Source organism: Scyliorhinus torazame, chromosome 10 (genome assembly GCF_047496885.1).
Source record: "Scyliorhinus torazame isolate Kashiwa2021f chromosome 10, sScyTor2.1, whole genome shotgun sequence".
In the NCBI taxonomy this organism is placed as follows: Eukaryota; Metazoa; Chordata; class Chondrichthyes; order Carcharhiniformes; family Scyliorhinidae; genus Scyliorhinus; species Scyliorhinus torazame.
In genome coordinates this window covers 105,663,416-105,683,928 of record NC_092716.1, presented here as the reverse complement: position 1 = coordinate 105,683,928, position 20,513 = coordinate 105,663,416, and the positions used below count along the sequence as shown (strand labels likewise).

Here is a 20,513-nt window from a genome sequence, read left to right as displayed (position 1 = left end):
GGGAGCTGAGTGAGCCGGGAGTCTGAAAACAGCGCGAGAGGTGAGAGAGCAGGGACTCTGAAAACAGCGCGGGAGCTGAGTGAGCCGGGACTCTGAAAACAGCGCGGGAGCTGAGTGAGCTGGGACAGTGAAAACAGCGCGGGAGCTGAGGGAGCCTGGACTCTGAAAACAGCGCGGGAGCTGAGTGAGCCGGGACAGTGAAAACAGCGCGAGAGGTGAGAGAGCAGGGACTCTGAAAACAGCGCGGGAGCTGAGTGAGCCGGGACTCTGAAAACAGCGCGGGAGCTGAGTGAGCCGGGACATTGAAAACAGCGCGAGAGGTGAGAGAGCAGGGACTCTGAAAACAGCGTGGGAGCTGAGTGAGCCGGGACATTGAAAACAGCGCGGGAGCTGAGGGAGCCTGGACTCTGAAAACAGCGCGGGAGCTGAGTGAGCCGGGACAGTGAAAACAGCGCGAGAGGTGAGAGAGCAGGGACTCTGAAAACAGCGCGGGAGCTGAGTGAGCCGGGACTCTGAAAACAGCGCGGGAGCTGAGTGAGCCGGGACATTGAAAACAGCGCGGGAGCTGAGGGAGCCTGGACTCTGAAAACAGCGCGGGAGCTGAGTGAGCCGGGACAGTGAAAACAGCGCGAGAGGTGAGAGAGCAGGGACTCTGAAAACAGCGCGGGAGCTGAGTGAGCCGGGACAGTGAAAACAGCGCGGGAGCTGAGTGAGCCGGGACATTGAAAACAGCGCGAGAGGTGAGAGAGCAGGGACTCTGAAAACAGCGCGGGAGCTGAGTGAGCCGGGACATTGAAAACAGCGCGAGAGGTGAGAGAGCAGGGACTCTGAAAACAGCGCGGGAGCTGAGTGAGCCGGGACAGTGAAAACAGCGCGGGAGCTGAGGGAGCCGGGAGTCTGAAAACAGCGCAAGAAGTGAGTGAACCGGGACATTGAAAACAGCGCGGGAGCTGTGTGAGCCGGGACTCTGAAAACAGCGCGGGAGCTGAGTGAGCCGAGAGTCTGAAAACAGCGCGAGAGGTGAGTGAACCGGGACATTGAAAACAGCGCGGGAGCTGTGTGAGCCGGGACTCTGAAAACAGCGCGGGAGCTGAGTGAGCCGGGACAGTGAAAACAGCGGGGGAGCTGAGTGAGCCGGGACATTGAAAACAGCGCGGGAGCTGAGTGAACCGGGACGTTGAAAACAGCGCGGGAGCTGAGTGAGCCGGGACAGTGAAAACAGCGCGGGAGCTGAGTGAGCCGGGACTCTGAAAACAGCGCGGCAGCTGAGTGAGCCAGGACTTTGAAAACAGCGCGGGAGCTGAGGGAGCCGGGACTTTGAAAACAGCGCGAGAGGTGAGAGAGCCGGGACAGTGAAAACAGCGCGGGAGCTGAGTGAGCCGGGACTCTGAAAACAGCGCGGGAGCTGAGTGAGCCGGGAGTCTGAAAACAGCGCGAGAGGTGAGAGAGCAGGGACTCTGAAAACAGCGCGGGAGCTGAGTGAGCCGGGACTCTGAAAACAGCGCGGGAGCTGAGTGACCTTGGGACAGTGAAAACAGCGCGGGAGCTGAGGGAGCCTGGACTCTGAAAACAGCGCGGGAGCTGAGTGAGCCGGGACAGTGAAAACAGCGCGAGAGGTGAGAGAGCAGGGACTCTGAAAACAGCGCGGGAGCTGAGTGAGCCGGGACTCTGAAAACAGCGCGGGAGCTGAGTGAGCCGGGACATTGAAAACAGCGCGAGAGGTGAGAGAGCAGGGACTCTGAAAACAGCGCGGGAGCTGAGTGAGCCGGGACATTGAAAACAGCGCGGGAGCTGAGGGAGCCTGGACTCTGAAAACAGCGCGGGAGCTGAGTGAGCCGGGACAGTGAAAACAGCGCGAGAGGTGAGAGAGCAGGGACTCTGAAAACAGCGCGGGAGCTGAGTGAGCCGGGACTCTGAAAACAGCGCGGGAGCTGAGTGAGCCGGGACATTGAAAACAGCGCGAGAGGTGAGAGAGCAGGGACTCTGAAAACAGCGCGGGAGCTGAGTGAGCCGGGACAGTGAAAACAGCGCGGGAGCTGAGGGAGCCGGGAGTCTGAAAACAGCGCGAGAAGTGAGTGAACCGGGACATTGAAAACAGCGCGGGAGCTGTGTGAGCCGGGACTCTGAAAACAGCGCGGGAGCTGAGGGAGCCGAGAGTCTGAAAACAGCGCGAGAGGTGAGTGAACCGGGTCATTGAAAACAGCGCGGGAGCTGTGTGAGCCGGGACAGTGAAAACAGCGCGGGAGCTGAGTGAGCCGGGACAGTGAAAACAGCGGGGGAGCTGAGTGAACCGGGTCATTGAAAACAGCGCGGGAGCTGTGTGAGCCGGGACAGTGAAAACAGCGCGGGAGCTGAGTGAGCCGGGACATTGAAAACAGTGCGGGAGCTGAGTGAGCCGGGACTCTGAAAACAGCGCGAGAAGTGAGTGAACCGGGACATTGAAAACAGCGCGGGAGCTGTGTGAGCCGGGACTCTGAAAACAGCGCGGGAGCTGAGGGAGCCGAGAGTCTGAAAACAGCACGAGAGGTGAGTGAACCGGGTCATTGAAAACAGCGCGGGAGCTGAGTGAGCCGGGACTCTGAAAACAGCGCGGGAGCTGAGTGAGCCGGGACCTTGAAAACAGCGCGGGAGCTGAGGGAGCCTGGACTCTGAAAACAGCGCGGGAGCTGAGTGAGCCGGGACAGTGAAAACAGCGCGAGAGGTGAGAGAGCAGGGACTCTGAAAACAGCGCGGGAGCTGAGTGAGCCGGGACAGTGAAAACAGCGCGGGAGCTGAGTGAGCCGGGACATTGAAAACAGCGCGAGAGGTGAGAGAGCAGGGACTCTGAAAACAGCGCGGGAGCTGAGTGAGCCGGAACATTGAAAACAGCGCGAGAGGTGAGAGAGCAGGGACTCTGAAAACAGCGCGGGAGCTGAGTGAGCCGGGACAGTGAAAACAGCGCGGGAGCTGAGGGAGCCGGGAGTCTGAAAACAGCGCAAGAAGTGAGTGAACCGGGACATTGAAAACAGCGCGGGAGCTGTGTGAGCCGGGACTCTGAAAACAGCGCGGGAGCTGAGTGAGCCGAGAGTCTGAAAACAGCGCGAGAGGTGAGTGAACCGGGACATTGAAAACAGCGCGGGAGCTGTGTGAGCCGGGACTCTGAAAACAGCGCGGGAGCTGAGTGAGCCGGGACAGTGAAAACAGCGGGGGAGCTGAGTGAGCCGGGACATTGAAAACAGCGCGGGAGCTGAGTGAACCGGGACGTTGAAAACAGCGCGGGAGCTGAGTGAGCCGGGACAGTGAAAACAGCGCGGGAGCTGAGTGAGCCGGGACTCTGAAAACAGCGCGGCAGCTGAGTGAGCCAGGACTTTGAAAACAGCGCGGGAGGTGAGGGAGCCGGGACTTTGAAAACAGCGCGAGAGGTGAGAGAGCCGGGACAGTGAAAACAGCGCGGGAGCTGAGTGAGCCGGGACTCTGAAAACAGCGCGGGAGCTGAGTGAGCCGGGAGTCTGAAAACAGCGCGAGAGGTGAGAGAGCAGGGACTCTGAAAACAGCGCGGGAGCTGAGTGAGCCGGGACTCTGAAAACAGCGCGGGAGCTGAGTGAGCTGGGACAGTGAAAACAGCGCGGGAGCTGAGGGAGCCTGGACTCTGAAAACAGCGCGGGAGCTGAGTGAGCCGGGACAGTGAAAACAGCGCGAGAGGTGAGAGAGCAGGGACTCTGAAAACAGCGCGGGAGCTGAGTGAGCCGGGACTCTGAAAACAGCGCGGGAGCTGAGTGAGCCGGGACATTGAAAACAGCGCGAGAGGTGAGAGAGCAGGGACTCTGAAAACAGCGCGGGAGCTGAGTGAGCCGGGACATTGAAAACAGCGCGGGAGCTGAGGGAGCCTGGACTCTGAAAACAGAGCGGGAGCTCAGTGAGCCGGGACAGTGAAAACAGCGCGAGAGGTGAGAGAGCAGGGACTCTGAAAACAGCGCGGGAGCTGAGTGAGCCGGGACTCTGAAAACAGCGCGGGAGCTGAGTGAGCCGGGACATTGAAAACAGCGCGAGAGGTGAGAGAGCAGGGACTCTGAAAACAGCGCGGGAGCTGAGTGAGCCGGGACAGTGAAAACAGCGCGGGAGCTGAGGGAGCCGGGAGTCTGAAAACAGCGCGAGAAGTGAGTGAACCGGGACATTGAAAACAGCGCGGGAGCTGTGTGAGCCGGGACTCTGAAAACAGCGCGGGAGCTGAGGGAGCCGAGAGTCTGAAAACAGCGCGAGAGGTGAGTGAACCGGGTCATTGAAAACAGCGCGGGAGCTGTGTGAGCCGGGACAGTGAAAACAGCGCGGGAGCTGAGTGAGCCGGGACTCTGAAAACAGCGCGAGAGCTGAGTGAGCCGGGACAGTGAAAACAGCGCGAGAGGTGAGTGAACCGGGTCATTGAAAACAGCGCGGGAGCTGTGTGAGCCGGGACTCTGAAAACAGCGCGGGAGCTGAGTGAGCCGGGACAGTGAAAACAGCGGGGGAGCTGAGTGAGCCGGGACATTGAAAACAGCGCGGGAGCTGAGTGAACCGGGACGTTGAAAACAGCGCGGGAGCTGAGTGAGCCGGGACAGTGAAAACAGCGCGGGAGCTGAGTGAGCCGGGACTCTGAAAACAGCGCGGCAGCTGAGTGAGCCAGGACTTTGAAAACAGCGCGGGAGGTGAGAGAGCCGGGACAGTGAAAACAGCGCGGGAGCTGAGTGAGCCGGGACTCTGAAAACAGCGCGGGAGCTGAGTGAGCCGGGAGTCTGAAAACAGCGCGAGAGGTGAGAGAGCAGGGACTCTGAAAACAGCGCGGGAGCTGAGTGAGCCGGGACTCTGAAAACAGCGCGGGAGCTGAGTGAGCTGGGACAGTGAAAACAGCGCGGGAGCTGAGGGAGCCTGGACTCTGAAAACAGCGCGGGAGCTGAGTGAGCCGGGACATTGAAAACAGCGCGAGAGGTGAGAGAGCAGGGACTCTGAAAACAGCGCGGGAGCTGAGTGAGCCGGGACATTGAAAACAGCGCGGGAGCTGAGGGAGCCTGGACTCTGAAAACAGCGCGGGAGCTGAGTGAGCCGGGACAGTGAAAACAGCGCGAGAGGTGAGAGAGCAGGGACTCTCAAAACAGCGCGGGAGCTGAGTGAGCCGGGACTCTGAAAACAGCGCGGGAGCTGAGTGAGCCGGGACATTGAAAACAGCGCGAGAGGTGAGAGAGCAGGGACTCTGAAAACAGCGCGGGAGCTGAGTGAGCCGGGACAGTGAAAACAGCGCGGGAGCTGAGGGAGCCGGGAGTCTGAAAACAGCGCGAGAAGTGAGTGAACCGGGACATTGAAAACAGCGCGGGAGCTGTGTGAGCCGGGACTCTGAAAACAGCGCGGGAGCTGAGGGAGCCGAGAGTCTGAAAACAGCGCGAGAGGTGAGTGAACCGGGTCATTGAAAACAGCGCGGGAGCTGTGTGAGCCGGGACAGTGAAAACAGCGCGGGAGCTGAGTGAGCCGGGACAGTGAAAACAGCGGGGGAGCTGAGTGAACCGGGTCATTGAAAACAGCGCGGGAGCTGTGTGAGCCGGGACAGTGAAAACAGCGCGGGAGCTGAGTGAGCCGGGACTCTGAAAACAGCGCGAGAAGTGAGTGAACCGGGACATTGAAAACAGCGCGGGAGCTGTGTGAGCCGGGACTCTGAAAACAGCGCGGGAGCTGAGGGAGCCGAGAGTCTGAAAACAGCACGAGAGGTGAGTGAACCGGGTCATTGAAAACAGCGCGGGAGCTGAGTGAGCCGGGACTCTGAAAACAGCGCGGGAGCTGAGTGAGCCGGGACCTTGAAAACAGCGCGGGAGCTGAGGGAGCCTGGACTCTGAAAACAGCGCGGGAGCTGAGTGAGCCGGGACAGTGAAAACAGCGCGAGAGGTGAGAGAGCAGGGACTCTGAAAACAGCGCGGGAGCTGAGTGAGCCGGGACAGTGAAAACAGCGCGGGAGCTGAGTGAGCCGGGACATTGAAAACAGCGCGAGAGGTGAGAGAGCAGGGACTCTGAAAACAGCGCGGGAGCTGAGTGAGCCGGGACATTGAAAACAGCGCGAGAGGTGAGAGAGCAGGGACTCTGAAAACAGCGCGGGAGCTGAGTGAGCCGGGACAGTGAAAACAGCGCGGGAGCTGAGGGAGCCGGGAGTCTGAAAACAGCGCAAGAAGTGAGTGAACCGGGACATTGAAAACAGCGCGGGAGCTGTGTGAGCCGGGACTCTGAAAACAGCGCGGGAGCTGAGTGAGCCGAGAGTCTGAAAACAGCGCGAGAGGTGAGTGAACCGGGACATTGAAAACAGCGCGGGAGCTGTGTGAGCCGGGACTCTGAAAACAGCGCGGGAGCTGAGTGAGCCGGGACAGTGAAAACAGCGGGGGAGCTGAGTGAGCCGGGACATTGAAAACAGCGCGGGAGCTGAGTGAACCGGGACGTTGAAAACAGCGCGGGAGCTGAGTGAGCCGGGACAGTGAAAACAGCGCGGGAGCTGAGTGAGCCGGGACTCTGAAAACAGCGCGGCAGCTGAGTGAGCCAGGACTTTGAAAACAGCGCGGGAGCTGAGGGAGCCGGGACTTTGAAAACAGCGCGAGAGGTGAGAGAGCCGGGACAGTGAAAACAGCGCGGGAGCTGAGTGAGCCGGGACTCTGAAAACAGCGCGGGAGCTGAGTGAGCCGGGAGTCTGAAAACAGCGCGAGAGGTGAGAGAGCAGGGACTCTGAAAACAGCGCGGGAGCTGAGTGAGCCGGGACTCTGAAAACAGCGCGGGAGCTGAGTGAGCTGGGACAGTGAAAACAGCGCGGGAGCTGAGGGAGCCTGGACTCTGAAAACAGCGCGGGAGCTGAGTGAGCCGGGACAGTGAAAACAGCGCGAGAGGTGAGAGAGCAGGGACTCTGAAAACAGCGCGGGAGCTGAGTGAGCCGGGACTCTGAAAACAGCGCGGGAGCTGAGTGAGCCGGGACATTGAAAACAGCGCGAGAGGTGAGAGAGCAGGGACTCTGAAAACAGCGCGGGAGCTGAGTGAGCCGGGACATTGAAAACAGCGCGGGAGCTGAGGGAGCCTGGACTCTGAAAACAGCGCGGGAGCTGAGTGAGCCGGGACAGTGAAAACAGCGCGAGAGGTGAGAGAGCAGGGACTCTGAAAACAGCGCGGGAGCTGAGTGAGCCGGGACTCTGAAAACAGCGCGGGAGCTGAGTGAGCCGGGACATTGAAAACAGCGCGAGAGGTGAGAGAGCAGGGACTCTGAAAACAGCGCGGGAGCTGAGTGAGCCGGGACAGTGAAAACAGCGCGGGAGCTGAGGGAGCCGGGAGTCTGAAAACAGCGCGAGAAGTGAGTGAACCGGGACATTGAAAACAGCGCGGGAGCTGTGTGAGCCGGGACTCTGAAAACAGCGCGGGAGCTGAGGGAGCCGAGAGTCTGAAAACAGCGCGAGAGGTGAGTGAACCGGGTCATTGAAAACAGCGCGGGAGCTGTGTGAGCCGGGACAGTGAAAACAGCGCGGGAGCTGAGTGAGCCGGGACTCTGAAAACAGCGCGAGAGCTGAGTGAGCCGGGACAGTGAAAACAGCGCAGGAGCTGTGTGAGCCGGGACAGTGAAAACAGCGCGGGAGCTGAGTGAGCCGGGACATTGAAAACAGTGCGGGAGCTGAGTGAGCCGGGACTCTGAAAACAGCGCGAGAAGTGAGTGAACCGGGACATTGAAAACAGCGCGGGAGCTGTGTGAGCCGGGACTCTGAAAACAGCGCGGGAGCTGAGGGAGCCGAGAGTCTGAAAACAGCGCGAGAGGTGAGTGAACCGGGTCATTGAAAACAGCGCGGGAGCTGTGTGAGCCGGGACAGTGAAAACAGCGCGGGAGCTGAGTGAGCCGGGACAGTGAAAACAGCGGGGGAGCTGAGTGAACCGGGTCATTGAAAACAGCGCGGGAGCTGTGTGAGCCGGGACAGTGAAAACAGCGCGGGAGCTGAGTGAGCCGGGACATTGAAAACAGTGCGGGAGCTGAGTGAGCCGGGACTCTGAAAACAGCGCGGGAGCTGAGTGAGCCGGGACAGTGAAAACAGCGCGAGAGGTGAGTGAACCGGGACATTGAAAACAGCGCGGGAGCTGTGTGAGCCGGGACTCTGAAAACAGCGCGGGAGCTGAGTGAGCCGGGACAGTGAAAACAGCGGGGGAGCTGAGTGAGCCGGGACATTGAAAACAGCGCGGGAGCTGAGTGAACCGGGACGTTGAAAACAGCGCGGGAGCTGAGTGAGCCGGGACAGTGAAAACAGCGCGGGAGCTGAGTGAGCCGGGACTCTGAAAACAGCGCGGCAGCTGAGTGAGCCAGGACTTTGAAAACAGCGCGGGAGCTGAGGGAGCCGGGACTTTGAAAACAGCGCGAGAGGTGAGAGAGCCGGGACAGTGAAAACAGCGCGGGAGCTGAGTGAGCCGGGACTCTGAAAACAGCGCGGGAGCTGAGTGAGCCGGGAGTCTGAAAACAGCGCGAGAGGTGAGAGAGCAGGGACTCTGAAAACAGCGCGGGAGCTGAGTGAGCCGGGACTCTGAAAACAGCGCGGGAGCTGAGTGAGCTGGGACAGTGAAAACAGCGCGGGAGCTGAGGGAGCCTGGACTCTGAAAACAGCGCGGGAGCTGAGTGAGCCGGGACAGTGAAAACAGCGCGAGAGGTGAGAGAGCAGGGACTCTGAAAACAGCGCGGGAGCTGAGTGAGCCGGGACTCTGAAAACAGCGCGGGAGCTGAGTGAGCCGGGACATTGAAAACAGCGCGAGAGGTGAGAGAGCAGGGACTCTGAAAACAGCGCGGGAGCTGAGTGAGCCGGGACATTGAAAACAGCGCGGGAGCTGAGGGAGCCTGGACTCTGAAAACAGCGCGGGAGCTGAGTGAGCCGGGACAGTGAAAACAGCGCGAGAGGTGAGAGAGCAGGGACTCTGAAAACAGCGCGGGAGCTGAGTGAGCCGGGACTCTGAAAACAGCGCGGGAGCTGAGTGAGCCGGGACATTGAAAACAGCGCGAGAGGTGAGAGAGCAGGGACTCTGAAAACAGCGCGGGAGCTGAGTGAGCCGGGACAGTGAAAACAGCGCGGGAGCTGAGGGAGCCGGGAGTCTGAAAACAGCGCGAGAAGTGAGTGAACCGGGACATTGAAAACAGCGCGGGAGCTGTGTGAGCCGGGACTCTGAAAACAGCGCGGGAGCTGAGGGAGCCGAGAGTCTGAAAACAGCGCGAGAGGTGAGTGAACCGGGTCATTGAAAACAGCGCGGGAGCTGTGTGAGCCGGGACAGTGAAAACAGCGCGGGAGCTGAGTGAGCCGGGACTCTGAAAACAGCGCGAGAGCTGAGTGAGCCGGGACAGTGAAAACAGCGCAGGAGCTGTGTGAGCCGGGACAGTGAAAACAGCGCGGGAGCTGAGTGAGCCGGGACATTGAAAACAGTGCGGGAGCTGAGTGAGCCGGGACTCTGAAAACAGCGCGAGAAGTGAGTGAACCGGGACATTGAAAACAGCGCGGGAGCTGTGTGAGCCGGGACTCTGAAAACAGCGCGGGAGCTGAGGGAGCCGAGAGTCTGAAAACAGCGCGAGAGGTGAGTGAACCGGGTCATTGAAAACAGCGCGGGAGCTGTGTGAGCCGGGACAGTGAAAACAGCGCGGGAGCTGAGTGAGCCGGGACAGTGAAAACAGCGGGGGAGCTGAGTGAACCGGGTCATTGAAAACAGCGCGGGAGCTGTGTGAGCCGGGACAGTGAAAACAGCGCGGGAGCTGAGTGAGCCGGGACATTGAAAACAGTGCGGGAGCTGAGTGAGCCGGGACTCTGAAAACAGCGCGGGAGCTGAGTGAGCCGGGACAGTGAAAACAGCGCGGGAGCTGAGTGAGCCAGGACTTTGAAAACAGCGCGGGAGCTGAGGGAGCCAGGAGTCTGAAAACAGCGCGGGAGCTGAGTGAGCTGGGACAGTGAAAACAGCGCGGGAGGTGAGTGAGCCGGGACTCTGAAAACAGCGCGGGAGCTGAGTGAGCCGGGACAGTGAAAACAGCACGGGAGCTGAGTGCGCCGGGACAGTGAAAACAGTGCGAGAGGTGAGTGAGCCGGGACAGTGAAAACAGTGCGAGAGGTGAGTGAGCCGGGACTCTGAAAACAGCGCGGGAGCTGAGGGAGCCGGGACTCTGAAAACAGCGCGAGAGCTGAGTGAGCCGGGACTCAGAAAACAGCGCGGGAGCTGAGTGAGCCAGGACAGTGAAAACAACGCGGCAGCTGAGTGAGCCGGGACTCTGAAAACAGCGCGAGAGGTGAGTGAGCCAGGACTCTGAAAACAGCGCGAGAGCTGAGTGAGCCGGGACAGTGAAAACAGCGCGGGAGCTGAGTGAGCCGGGACAGTGAAAACAGCGCGGGAGCTGAGTGAGCCGGGACTCTGAAAACAGTGCGGGAGCTGAGTGAGCCGGGACTTTGAAAACAGCGCGAGAGCTGAGTGAGACGGGACAGTGAAAACAGCGCGGGAGCTGAGTGAGCCGGGACTCTGAAAACAGCGTGGGAGCTGAGTGAGCCGGGACTTTGAAAACAGCGCGGGAGCTGAGGGAGCCGGTACTTTGAAAACAGCGCGGGAGCTGAGTGAGCCGGGACAGTGAAAACAGCGCGAGAGGTGAGTGAGCAGGGACTTTGAAAACAGCGCGAGAGGTGAGTGAGCCGGGACAGTGAAAACAGCGCGGGAGCTGAGTGAGCCGGGACAGTGAAAACAGCGTGGGAGCTGAGTGAGCCGGGAGTCTGAAAACAGCGCGGGAGCTGAGTGAGCCGGGACAGTGAAAACAGCGCGAGAGGTGAGTGAGCCGGGACTCTGAAAACAGCGCGAGAGCTGAGTGAGCCGGGACAGTGAAAACAGCGCGGGAGCTGAGTGAGCCGGGACTCTGAAAACAGTGCGGGAGCTGAGTGAGCCGGGACAGTGAAAACAGCGCGGGAGCTGAGTGAGCCGGGACAGTGAAAACAGTGCGAGAGGTGAGTGAGCCGGGAGTCTGAAAACAGCGCGGGAGCTGAGTGAGCCGGGACAGTGAAAACAGGGCGGGAGCTGAGTGAGCCGGGACTCTGAAAACACCGCGGGAGCTGAGTGAGCCGGGACAGTGAAAACAGCGCGGGTGCTGAGTGAGCCGGGATTCTGAAAACAGCGCGAGAGCTGAGTGAGCCGGGACTCTGAAAACAGCGCGAGAGGTGAGTGAGCCGGGACTCTGAAAACAGCGCGGGAGCTGAGTGAGCCGGGACTCTGAAAACAGCGCGAGAGGTGAGTGAGCCGGGACTCTGAAAACAGCGCGGGAGCTGAGTGAGCCGGGACTCTGAAAACAGCGCGAGAGGTGAGTGAGCCGGGACAGTGAAAACAGCGCAGGACCTGAGGGAGCCAGGACTCTGAAAACAGCGCGAGAGCTGAGTGAGCCGGGACAGTGAAAACAGCGCGGGAGCTGAGTGAGCCGGGACAGTGAAAACAGCGCGGGAGGTGAGTGAGCCGGGACAGTGAAAACAGCGCGGGAGCTGAGTGAGCCGGGACAGTGAAAACAGCGCGGGAGGTGAGTGAGCCGGGACAGTGAACACAGCGCGAGAGCTGAGTGAGCCTGGACAGTGAAAACAGCGCGGGAGCTGAGTGAGCCGGGACAGTGAAAACAGCGCGGGAGCTGAGTGAGCCGGGACAGTGAAAACAGCGCGGGAGGTGAGTGAGCCGGGATTCTGAGAACAGCGTGGGAGCTGAGTGAGCCGGTACAGTGAAAACAGCACGGGATCTGAGTGAGCCGGGACAGTGAAAACAGTGCGAGAGGTGAATGAGCCGGGACAGTGAAAACAGCGCGGGAGCTGAGTGAGCCGGGACTCTGAAAACAGCGCGGGAGCTGAGTGAGCCGGGACAGTGAAAACAGCGCGAGAGGTGAGTGAGCCGGGACTCTGAAAACAGCGCGAGAGCTGAGTGAGCCGGGACTCTGAAAACAGCGCGAGAGCTGAGTGAGCCGGGACAGTGAAAACAGCGCGGGAGCTGAGTGAACCGGGACGTTGAAAACAGCGCGGGAGCTGAGTGAGCCGGGACATTGAAAACAGCGCGGGAGCTGAGTGAGCCGGGACTCTGAAAACAGCGGGGGAGCTGAGTGCGCCGGGACATTGAAAACAGCGCGGGAGCTGAGTGAGCCGGGACTCTGAAAACAGCGCGAGAGCTGAGTGAGCCAGGACAGTGAAAACAACGCTGCAGCTGAGTGAGCCGGGACTCTGAAAACAGCGCGGGAGCTGAGTGAGCCGGGACAGTGAAAACAGCGCGGGAGCTGAGTGAGCCGGGACAGTGAAAACAGCGCGGGAGCTGAGTGAGCCGGGACTCTGAAAACAGTGCGGGAGCTGAGTGAGCCGGGACTTTGAAAACAGCGCGAGAGCTGAGTGAGACGGGACAGTGAAAACAGCGCGAGAGCTGAGTGAGCCGGGACTCTGAAAACAGCGTGGGAGCTGAGTGAGCCGGGACTTTGAAAACAGCGCGGGAGCTGAGGGAGCCGGTACTTTGAAAACAGCGCGGGAGCTGAGTGAGCCGGGACAGTGAAAACAGCGCGAGAGGTGAGTGAGCCGGGACTTTGAAAACAGCGCGAGAGGTGAGTGAGCCGGGACAGTGAAAACAGCGCGGGGGCTGAGTGAGCCGGGACAGTGAAAACAGCGTGGGAGCTGAGTGAGCCGGGAGTCTGAAAACAGCGCGGGAGCTGAGTGAGCCGGGACAGTGAAAACAGCGCGAGAGGTGAGTGAGCCGGGACTCTGAAAACAGCGCGGGAGCTGAGTGAGCCGGGACAGTGAAAACAGCGCGGGAGCTGAGTGAGCCGGGACTCTGAAAACAGCGCCTGAGATTTAAAAAGCGCGTGAGCTGCGAGTCGGAGCAGAGATTTTAAAAGATCGCGGCCTAGTTTCGGGAGCCGTTCGGAGGAGGAGGAGCAGTCTCTGTCAGGGAGAGAACCTGAGAACACTCAGAGGGTAAGAAGGTAAGTAAGTGATTTTTACTCATTTTTACTTTTACACCTTTTTCAAATTGTGTGTGTCAGGGGGAAACTGAAGTGACATCACAGAAAAGCTGTGGCCTGAGTGGCTGGTTGGGAATCTACACTAAATTTAAAAAAAAATAAGCATTGGTAACTAATTAAACATAATTACTTAATTATAATTTGGAGGGATAGCTAAGCCAGAGATCGGAGAGTACTATATTTAGCTTTCGCATTTCTATTAGAAATCTAGTGCTAGGAAACAGATAGTTAACAGTAACTTCGAAAAAAAAATTTTAAAATTTTTTTTTAATTTTAATTTTAATTAATTGACACAATGTCAGTTAGAGGGGTGCAGTGCTCTGACTGTGAGATGTGGCAGGTCCGGGAGGCTTCCAGCGTCCCGGATGGCTTCATCTGCAGAAAGTGCACCCAACTGGAGCTCCTCACAGACCGCATGGTTCGGTTGGAGCAGCAATTGGATGCACTTAGGAGCATGCAGGTGGCGGAAAGTGTCATAGATCGCAGTTATGTAAATGTGGTCACACCCAAGGTGCAGGCAGAGAAATGGGTGACCACCAGAAAGGGCAGGCAGTCAGTGCAGGAATCCCCTGTGGTTGTCCCCCTCTCGAACAGGTATACCCCTTTGAATACTGTCGGGGGGGATAGCCTATCGGGGAAAACAGCAGCAGCCAGAGCAGTGGCACCACGGCTGGCTCTGATGTTCAAACGGGAGGGTCAAAGCGCAGAAGAGTAATAGTAATAGGGGACTCTATAGTCAGGGGCACAGATAGGCACTTCTGTGGACGTGAAAGAGACTCCAGGATGGTATGTTGCCTCCCTGGTGCCAGGGTCCAGGATGTCTCCGAACGGGTAGAGGGCATCCTGAAGGGGGAGGGCAAACAGGCAGAGGTTGTTGTACATATTGGTACTAACGACATAGGCAGGAAGGGGCATGAGGTCCTGCAGCAGGAGTTCAGGGAGCTAGGCAGAAAGTTAAAAGACAGGACCTCGAGGGTTGTAATCTCGGGATTACTCCCTGTGCCACGTGCCAGTGAGGCTAGAAATAGGAAGATAGAGCAGCTAAACACGTGACTAAACAGCTGGTGTAGGAGGGAGGGTTTCCGTTATCTGGACCACTGGGAGCTCTTCCGGGGTAGGTGTGACCTGTATAAGAAGGACGGGTTGCATCTAAACCGGAGAGGCATAAATATCCTGGACACGAGGTTTGCTAGTGTCACACGGGAGGGTTTAAACTAGTATGGCAGGGGGGTGGGCACGGGAGCAATAGGTCAGAAGGTGAGAGCATTGAGGGAGAACTAGGGAATAGGGACAGTGTGGCTCTGAGGCAGAGCAGGCAGAGAGAAGTTGCTGAACACAGCGGGTCTGGTGGCCTGAAGTGCATATGTTTTAATGCAAGAAGTATTACGGGTAAGGCAGATGAACTTAGAGCTTGGATTAGTACTTGGAACTATGATGTTGTTGCCATTACAGAGACCTGGTTGAGTGAAGGGCAGGATTGGCAGCTAAACGTTCCAGGATTTAGATGTTTCAGGCGGGATAGAGGGGGATGTAAAATGGGAGGCGGAGTTGCGCTACTGATTCGGGAGAATATCACAGCTGTACTGCGAGAGGACACCTCAGAGGGCAGTGAGGCTATATGGGTAGAGATCAGGAATAAGAAGGGTGCAGTCACAATGTTGGGGGTTTACTACAGGCCTCCCAACAGCCAGCGGGAGATAGAGGAGCAGATAGGTAGACAGATTTTGGAAAAGAGTAAAAACAACAGGGTTGTGGTGATGGGAGACTTCAACTTCCCAAATATTGACTGGGACTCACTTAGTGCCAGGGGCTTAGACGGGGCGGAGTTTGTAAGGAGCATCCAGGAGGGCTTCCTAAAACAATATGTAGACAGTCCAACTAGGGAAGGGGCTGTACTGGACCTGGTATTGGGGAATGAGACCGGCCAGGTGGTAGATGCTTCAGTAGGGGAGCATTTCGGTAACAGTGACCACAATTCAGTAAGTTTTAAAGTACTGGTGGACAAGGATAAGAGTGGTCCTAGGATGAATGTGCTAAATTGGGGGAAGGCTAATTATAATAATATTAGGCGGGAACTGAAGAACATAGATTGGGGGCGGATGTTTGAGGGCAAATCAACATCTGACATGTGGGAGGCTTTCAAGTGGCAGTTGAAAGGAATTCAGGACCGGCATGTTCCTGTGAGGAAGAAGGATAAATACGGCAATTTTCGGGAACCTTGGATGACGAGAGATATTGTAGGCCTCGTCAAAAAGAAAAAGGAGGCATTTGTCAGGGCTAAAAGGCTGGGAACAGACGAAGCCTGCGTGGAACATAACGAAAGTAGGAAGGAACTTAAGCAAGGAGTCAGGAGGGCTAGAAGTGGTCACGAAAAGTCATTGGCAAACAGGGTTAAGGAAAATCCCAAGGCTTTTTACACGTACATAAAAAGCAAGAGGGTAGCCAGGGAAAGGGTTGGCCCACTGAAGGATAGGCAAGGGAATCTATGTGTGGAGCCAGAGGAAATGGGCGAGGTACTAAATGAATACTTTGCATCAGTATTCACCAAAGAGAAGAAATTGGTAGATGTTGAGTCTGGAGAAGGGTGTGTAGATAGCCTGGGTCACATTGAGATCCAAAAAGACGAGGTGTTGGGTGTCTTAAAAAATATTAAGGTAGATAAGTCCCCAGGGCCTGATAGGATCTACCCCAGAATACTGAAGGAGGCTGGAGAGGAAATTACTGAGGCCTTGACAGAATTCTTTGGATCCTCGCTGTCTTCAGGGGATGTCCCGGAGGACTGGAGAATAGCCAATGTTGTTCCTCTGTTTAAGAAGGGTAGCAAGGATAATCCCGGGAACTACAGGCCGGTGAGCCTTACTTCAGTGGTAGGGAAATTACTGGAGAGAATTCTTCGAGACAGGATCTACTCCCATTTGGAAGAAAATGGACGTATTAGTGAGAGGCAGCACGGTTTTGTGAAGGGAAGGTCGGGTCTCACTAACTTGATAGAGTTTTTCGAGGAGGTCACTAAGATGATTGATGCAGGTAGGGCAGTGGATGTTGTCTATATGGACTTCAGTAAGGCCTTTGACAAGGTCCCTCATGGTAGACTAGTACAAAAGGTGAAGTCACACGGGATCAGGGGTGAGCTGGCAAGGTGGATACAGAACTGGCTAGGTCATAGAAGGCAGAGAGTAGCAATGGAAGGATGCTTTTCTAATTGGAGGGCTGTAACCAGTGGTGTTCCACAGGGATCAGTGCTGGGATCTTTGCTCTTTGTAGTATATATAAATGATTTGGAGGAAAATGTAACTGGTCTGATTAGTAAGTTTGCAGACGACACAAAGGTTGGTGGAATTGCGGATAGCGATGAGGACTGTCGGAGGATACAGCAGGATTTAGATTGTTTGGAGACTTGGGTGGAGAGATGGCAGATGGAGTTTAATCCGGACAAATGTGAGGTAATGCATTTTGGAAGGTCTAATGCAGGTAGGGAATATACAGTGAATGGTAGAACCCTCAAGAGTATTGAAAGTCAAAGAGATCTAGGAGTACAGGCCCACAGGTCATTGAAAGGGGCAACACAGGTGGAGAAGGTAGTCAAGAAGGCATACGGCATGCTTGCCTTCATTGGCCGGGGCATTGAGTATAAGAATTGGCAAGTCATGTTGCAGCTGTATAGAATCTTAGTTAGGCCACACTTGGAGTATAGTGTTCAATTCTGGTCGCCACACTACCAGAAGGATGTGGAGGCTTTAGAGAGGGTGCAGAAGAGATTTACCAGAATGTTGCCTGGTATGGAGGGCATTAGCTATGAGGAGCGGTTGAATAAACTCGGTTTGTTCTCACTGGGACGAAGGAGGTTGAGGGGAGACCTGATAGAGGTATACAAAATTATGAGGGGCATAGACAGAGTGGATAGTCAGAGGCTTTTCCCCACGGTAGAGGGGTCAATTACTAGGGGGGCATAGGTTTAAGGTGAGAGGGGCAAGGTTTAGAGTAGATGTACGAGGCAAGTTTTTTACGCAGAGGGTAGTGGGTGCCTGGAACTCGCTACCGGAGGAGGTGGTGGAAGCAGGGACGATCGTGACATTTAAGCGGCATCTTGACAAATACATGAATAGGATGGGAATAGAGGGATACGGACCCAGGAAGTGTAGAAGATTGTAGTTTAGTCGGGCAGCATGGTAGGCACGGGCTTGGAGGGCCGAAGGGCCTGTTCCTGTGCTGTACATTTCTTTGTTCTTTGTTCTTTGTTTGAGTTAGGTACAGAGTTAAGTTCCCTATGAGCTGTTTCCTAATCCCAAATATAGAAGAGTACACCTTAATCTACCATGACAGTCCCATTTCCCCACTAGCCATCCCTGCAGCCTCTCCAAATGTAATTTGGTCATATATTTGTTTAAAGGTGAGCTATGTTCCTGTACGCGGTGTGCTTTATTTTTATTCAGTCACGGGATGTGGGCATCATTGGCTGGGCCAGCATTTGTTGCCCATCCCTAATTGCCCTCGAACTGAGTGGCTTGCTAGACCATTTCAGAGGACAGTTAAGAGTCAGCCACACTGTGATAGAATGACATGTAGGCCAGACCAGGTAAGGGCGGCAGGTTTCCTTCCCTAAAGAACCAGATGGGGTTTTTCTTCCACAAGAATTGACAATGGTTTCATGGTCATCATTAGAACATACAGTGCAGAAGGCCATTCAGTCCATTGAGGCTACACCGACCCTGTTAAGCCCTCACTTCCACCCTATCCCTGTAACCCAATAACCCCTCCTCACCTTTTTTGGGGCACTAAGGGCAATTTAGCATGGTGAATCCAACTAACCTGCACATCTTTGGACTGTGGGAGGAAACCGGAGCATCCGGAGGAAACCCACGCAGACACGGGGAGAACGTGCAGACTCCACACAGACAGTGACCCAGCGGGGAATTGAACCTGGGATCCTGGCGCTGTGAAGCCACTGTGCTGCCATGCTCTCCTAAGAGAAATGAGTTTCTCATTGACTTCAAATTTCACCATCTGCCATGGTGGGATTCAAACCCAGGTCCCCAGATCATTACCCCCAGGTTCCTGCATTACTACTCCAGTGACAATACCACTATGCCACCACCTCCCCCTCAGTAATCCAGACGGTACCATGTAATGAAATGAGCAGGCCAGGCAGGATGGAAATCAATTTGCAGGGGATGTTGACAGGGAGCCGAGTCTTGTACAGGAATTTGAAGCCAGGGACAGAATTGAGGGAATTGGTGTTTGTAAGGTGGCTCCTAGCACTCTCTGACATCAGGCTGGAATGTTATAGGTCCCAGTCTGTTGCCACAATCTCCTCAAATCAAACAAAGCATGATCTTTCAGGAATGAAATTGGGAAACGCTTGTACCCTCAGAGTATGGTGGAAGTTTCAAACTCTCTTTCACAAATGTCAATTGATCCTAGTTCAATCTGAGATGATAGATTTTTATTATGCACTGGTGTTAAAGGGACATGAGGCAAAGAGACAATGTGACAGATCAATCACGATCTCATTGAAATGGCGGAACATACTCCAGGGGTTAAATGGCTACTCCTGTTCGACCCTGGGATCCTGACTTCAGCAGACAGGTTAGCTGGATTCGGACTCCAATCCTGCAGGGTAATGGTCAAGGTTTAAGGTGTCCCATCGCCACAGGATAACTGCTGTCCCCAGCCATTACCATCAGAATTAGCAACCAATCTTTTCCCTTTAGATTCCTCTTTGTTAAGTGAACAGAACTCCGTTTAAGGTGGGCTATCATTTTACATTGAGTTGCTGCTACCTTATCGAATAATGTCTCCATACAGTCTTCGCAAGAGTAAGACACCATAAAGAGTGGAGCTTTAAGTGTCCATCTTGTTGCCTCCCAATAATATCTCTGCTTCTCCTTTGCAGCTTCAGAGACAGGACAGGACTTCTACCCCATGTTCTTTGCCCAGGACAGGGTTTTTGAGGAGTTCTTCTGCATCTGCATCCAGCTGCTGAACAAGACATGGAAAGAGATGCGAGCCACACAGGAGGACTTTGACAAGGTAACACCTCCAAATTACACTTTGGGAGGGGGGGGGGTAAAGAAACATGTGTAGGGCTAAAGAGCAGGAATGCATGTTTTTTTCAAAGGTCTAATACAGGCTTGATTGGCCAACTGGCCTCCTGCAGCGTTGTAACCGTAACATACTATGTTGAATTGGTTCATAGAGTGGATGGTCATGGCAAAAAGTGACTCCCAGAGAGTCCAATCAAACACTGAACAGTCTCAATACAGGACCATTGATCCAACAATTGTCCAGAGCCAGGCAGGTGCTGAACCTACTTGGAAAGGTGGATTTTGTTTTCATTCCTTTGCCCACTGGTTCTGCCCTGTGGCCCTGCTGTGGTACTGACTTGTAGGTACCTGGAGGACTCCCAAACCTCATTCAAACTCTTACTCACCACCTGAAAGGCTAAATAGATGAGTGTCGGTGGACATGTCATGGATGTGGTTCAGCACTGCCCAAGCTGATGATTTTGGATCCAGGATTAACCTGTGGACATCAGGAGGTGAACCTCTGACAGATGTTTTATTGTCAATAGCCCATTGCTGTCGGATCCCGAGCCTGTAATGTATTCATTGCTCTCACCCTGGCGTTTGTTCCCGCTCTTCTGAGGGGATGGTCAGGGAGGCAGGAGAAAGTAGGGGCAATGTTGCCACACTGTAGCCAACTGGGTGCTGTGTTTATCCTGGTCACATCCCTGATGAATGAGTTACCTCAGCCTCACTTTCTACAGGGCCACCTATCCTTGGGCTGAGCTGTGAGCACCCTGGAGGTTCCCACCACCTTCTGGAGCCTCTGTCCTTGAACCTGTGAACTCCAGGGAGATGGTGCGTGCTAGCTATTCAACCCTAGAGGAAACACAGCGGAGTCCAATCCTATTGCTGCACACGCCTCAGCAGTGAAAACAAAGCTGCCTTTATTGCCTGGCGGGCAAGGTCAATTAATTGAGCCCAAGTCAGACATTGGACAAATCAGGGACTCAGTGAATATGCTTTGCTGAACCTTGGAGAGATGTCTGTATTAATCCAGGCCTTGCATGGGGAAGGTACTCGGAACACATCGCTATGGTGACTGAGGGTATCTGCTTCGATTTGTTTTTGTTCATTTGAAATGGATTTTTAAAATAAACAAGTTTTGCTTTTCTGGCGTGTAAACACTGGGGTTTATTGACTTAAACCTCTAGTGAATGGGTGACATATTCCCTGTGCTAGAGGTTTGAGACAGAAGGGTTAGGCCGAGGCCTGATTGGATAGTACCAGGCCCTATTGTGCTTTGGATGTGCTTGTGTCAGCACAGCCTGCGTGGTGTGAGTCACTGCAGAGAAATGAATGAACTGCTGCCCAGGAAGATTTCATTTTACTTTCTGCCAAACTGCTCAGCCATGCCGGGCATTGAATGACGCTGGACGTGAATGGTGGTGAGTTACGGATGCAGGCCTGTTCCTTTCGGATTGAGAGACGGGAGGATGCACACGTTCTCCTCGTCAGTCACT

General features: G+C 55.6%; 1 protein-coding gene across 2 annotated transcripts in view; it reads left to right on the top strand.

Moving 5' to 3' along the window:
- The window catches only part of elmo3 (engulfment and cell motility 3), a 248,612-nt gene that overhangs the window by 165,154 nt on the left and 62,945 nt on the right, over window positions 1-20,513 (top strand). For both annotated transcript variants that reach the window (XM_072518566.1, XM_072518567.1), the window contains exon 15: window positions 18,882-19,018. In XM_072518566.1, the coding sequence (XP_072374667.1) occupies window positions 18,882-19,018 (137 nt within the window). The remainder of the gene's footprint in view (window positions 1-18,881; window positions 19,019-20,513) is intronic.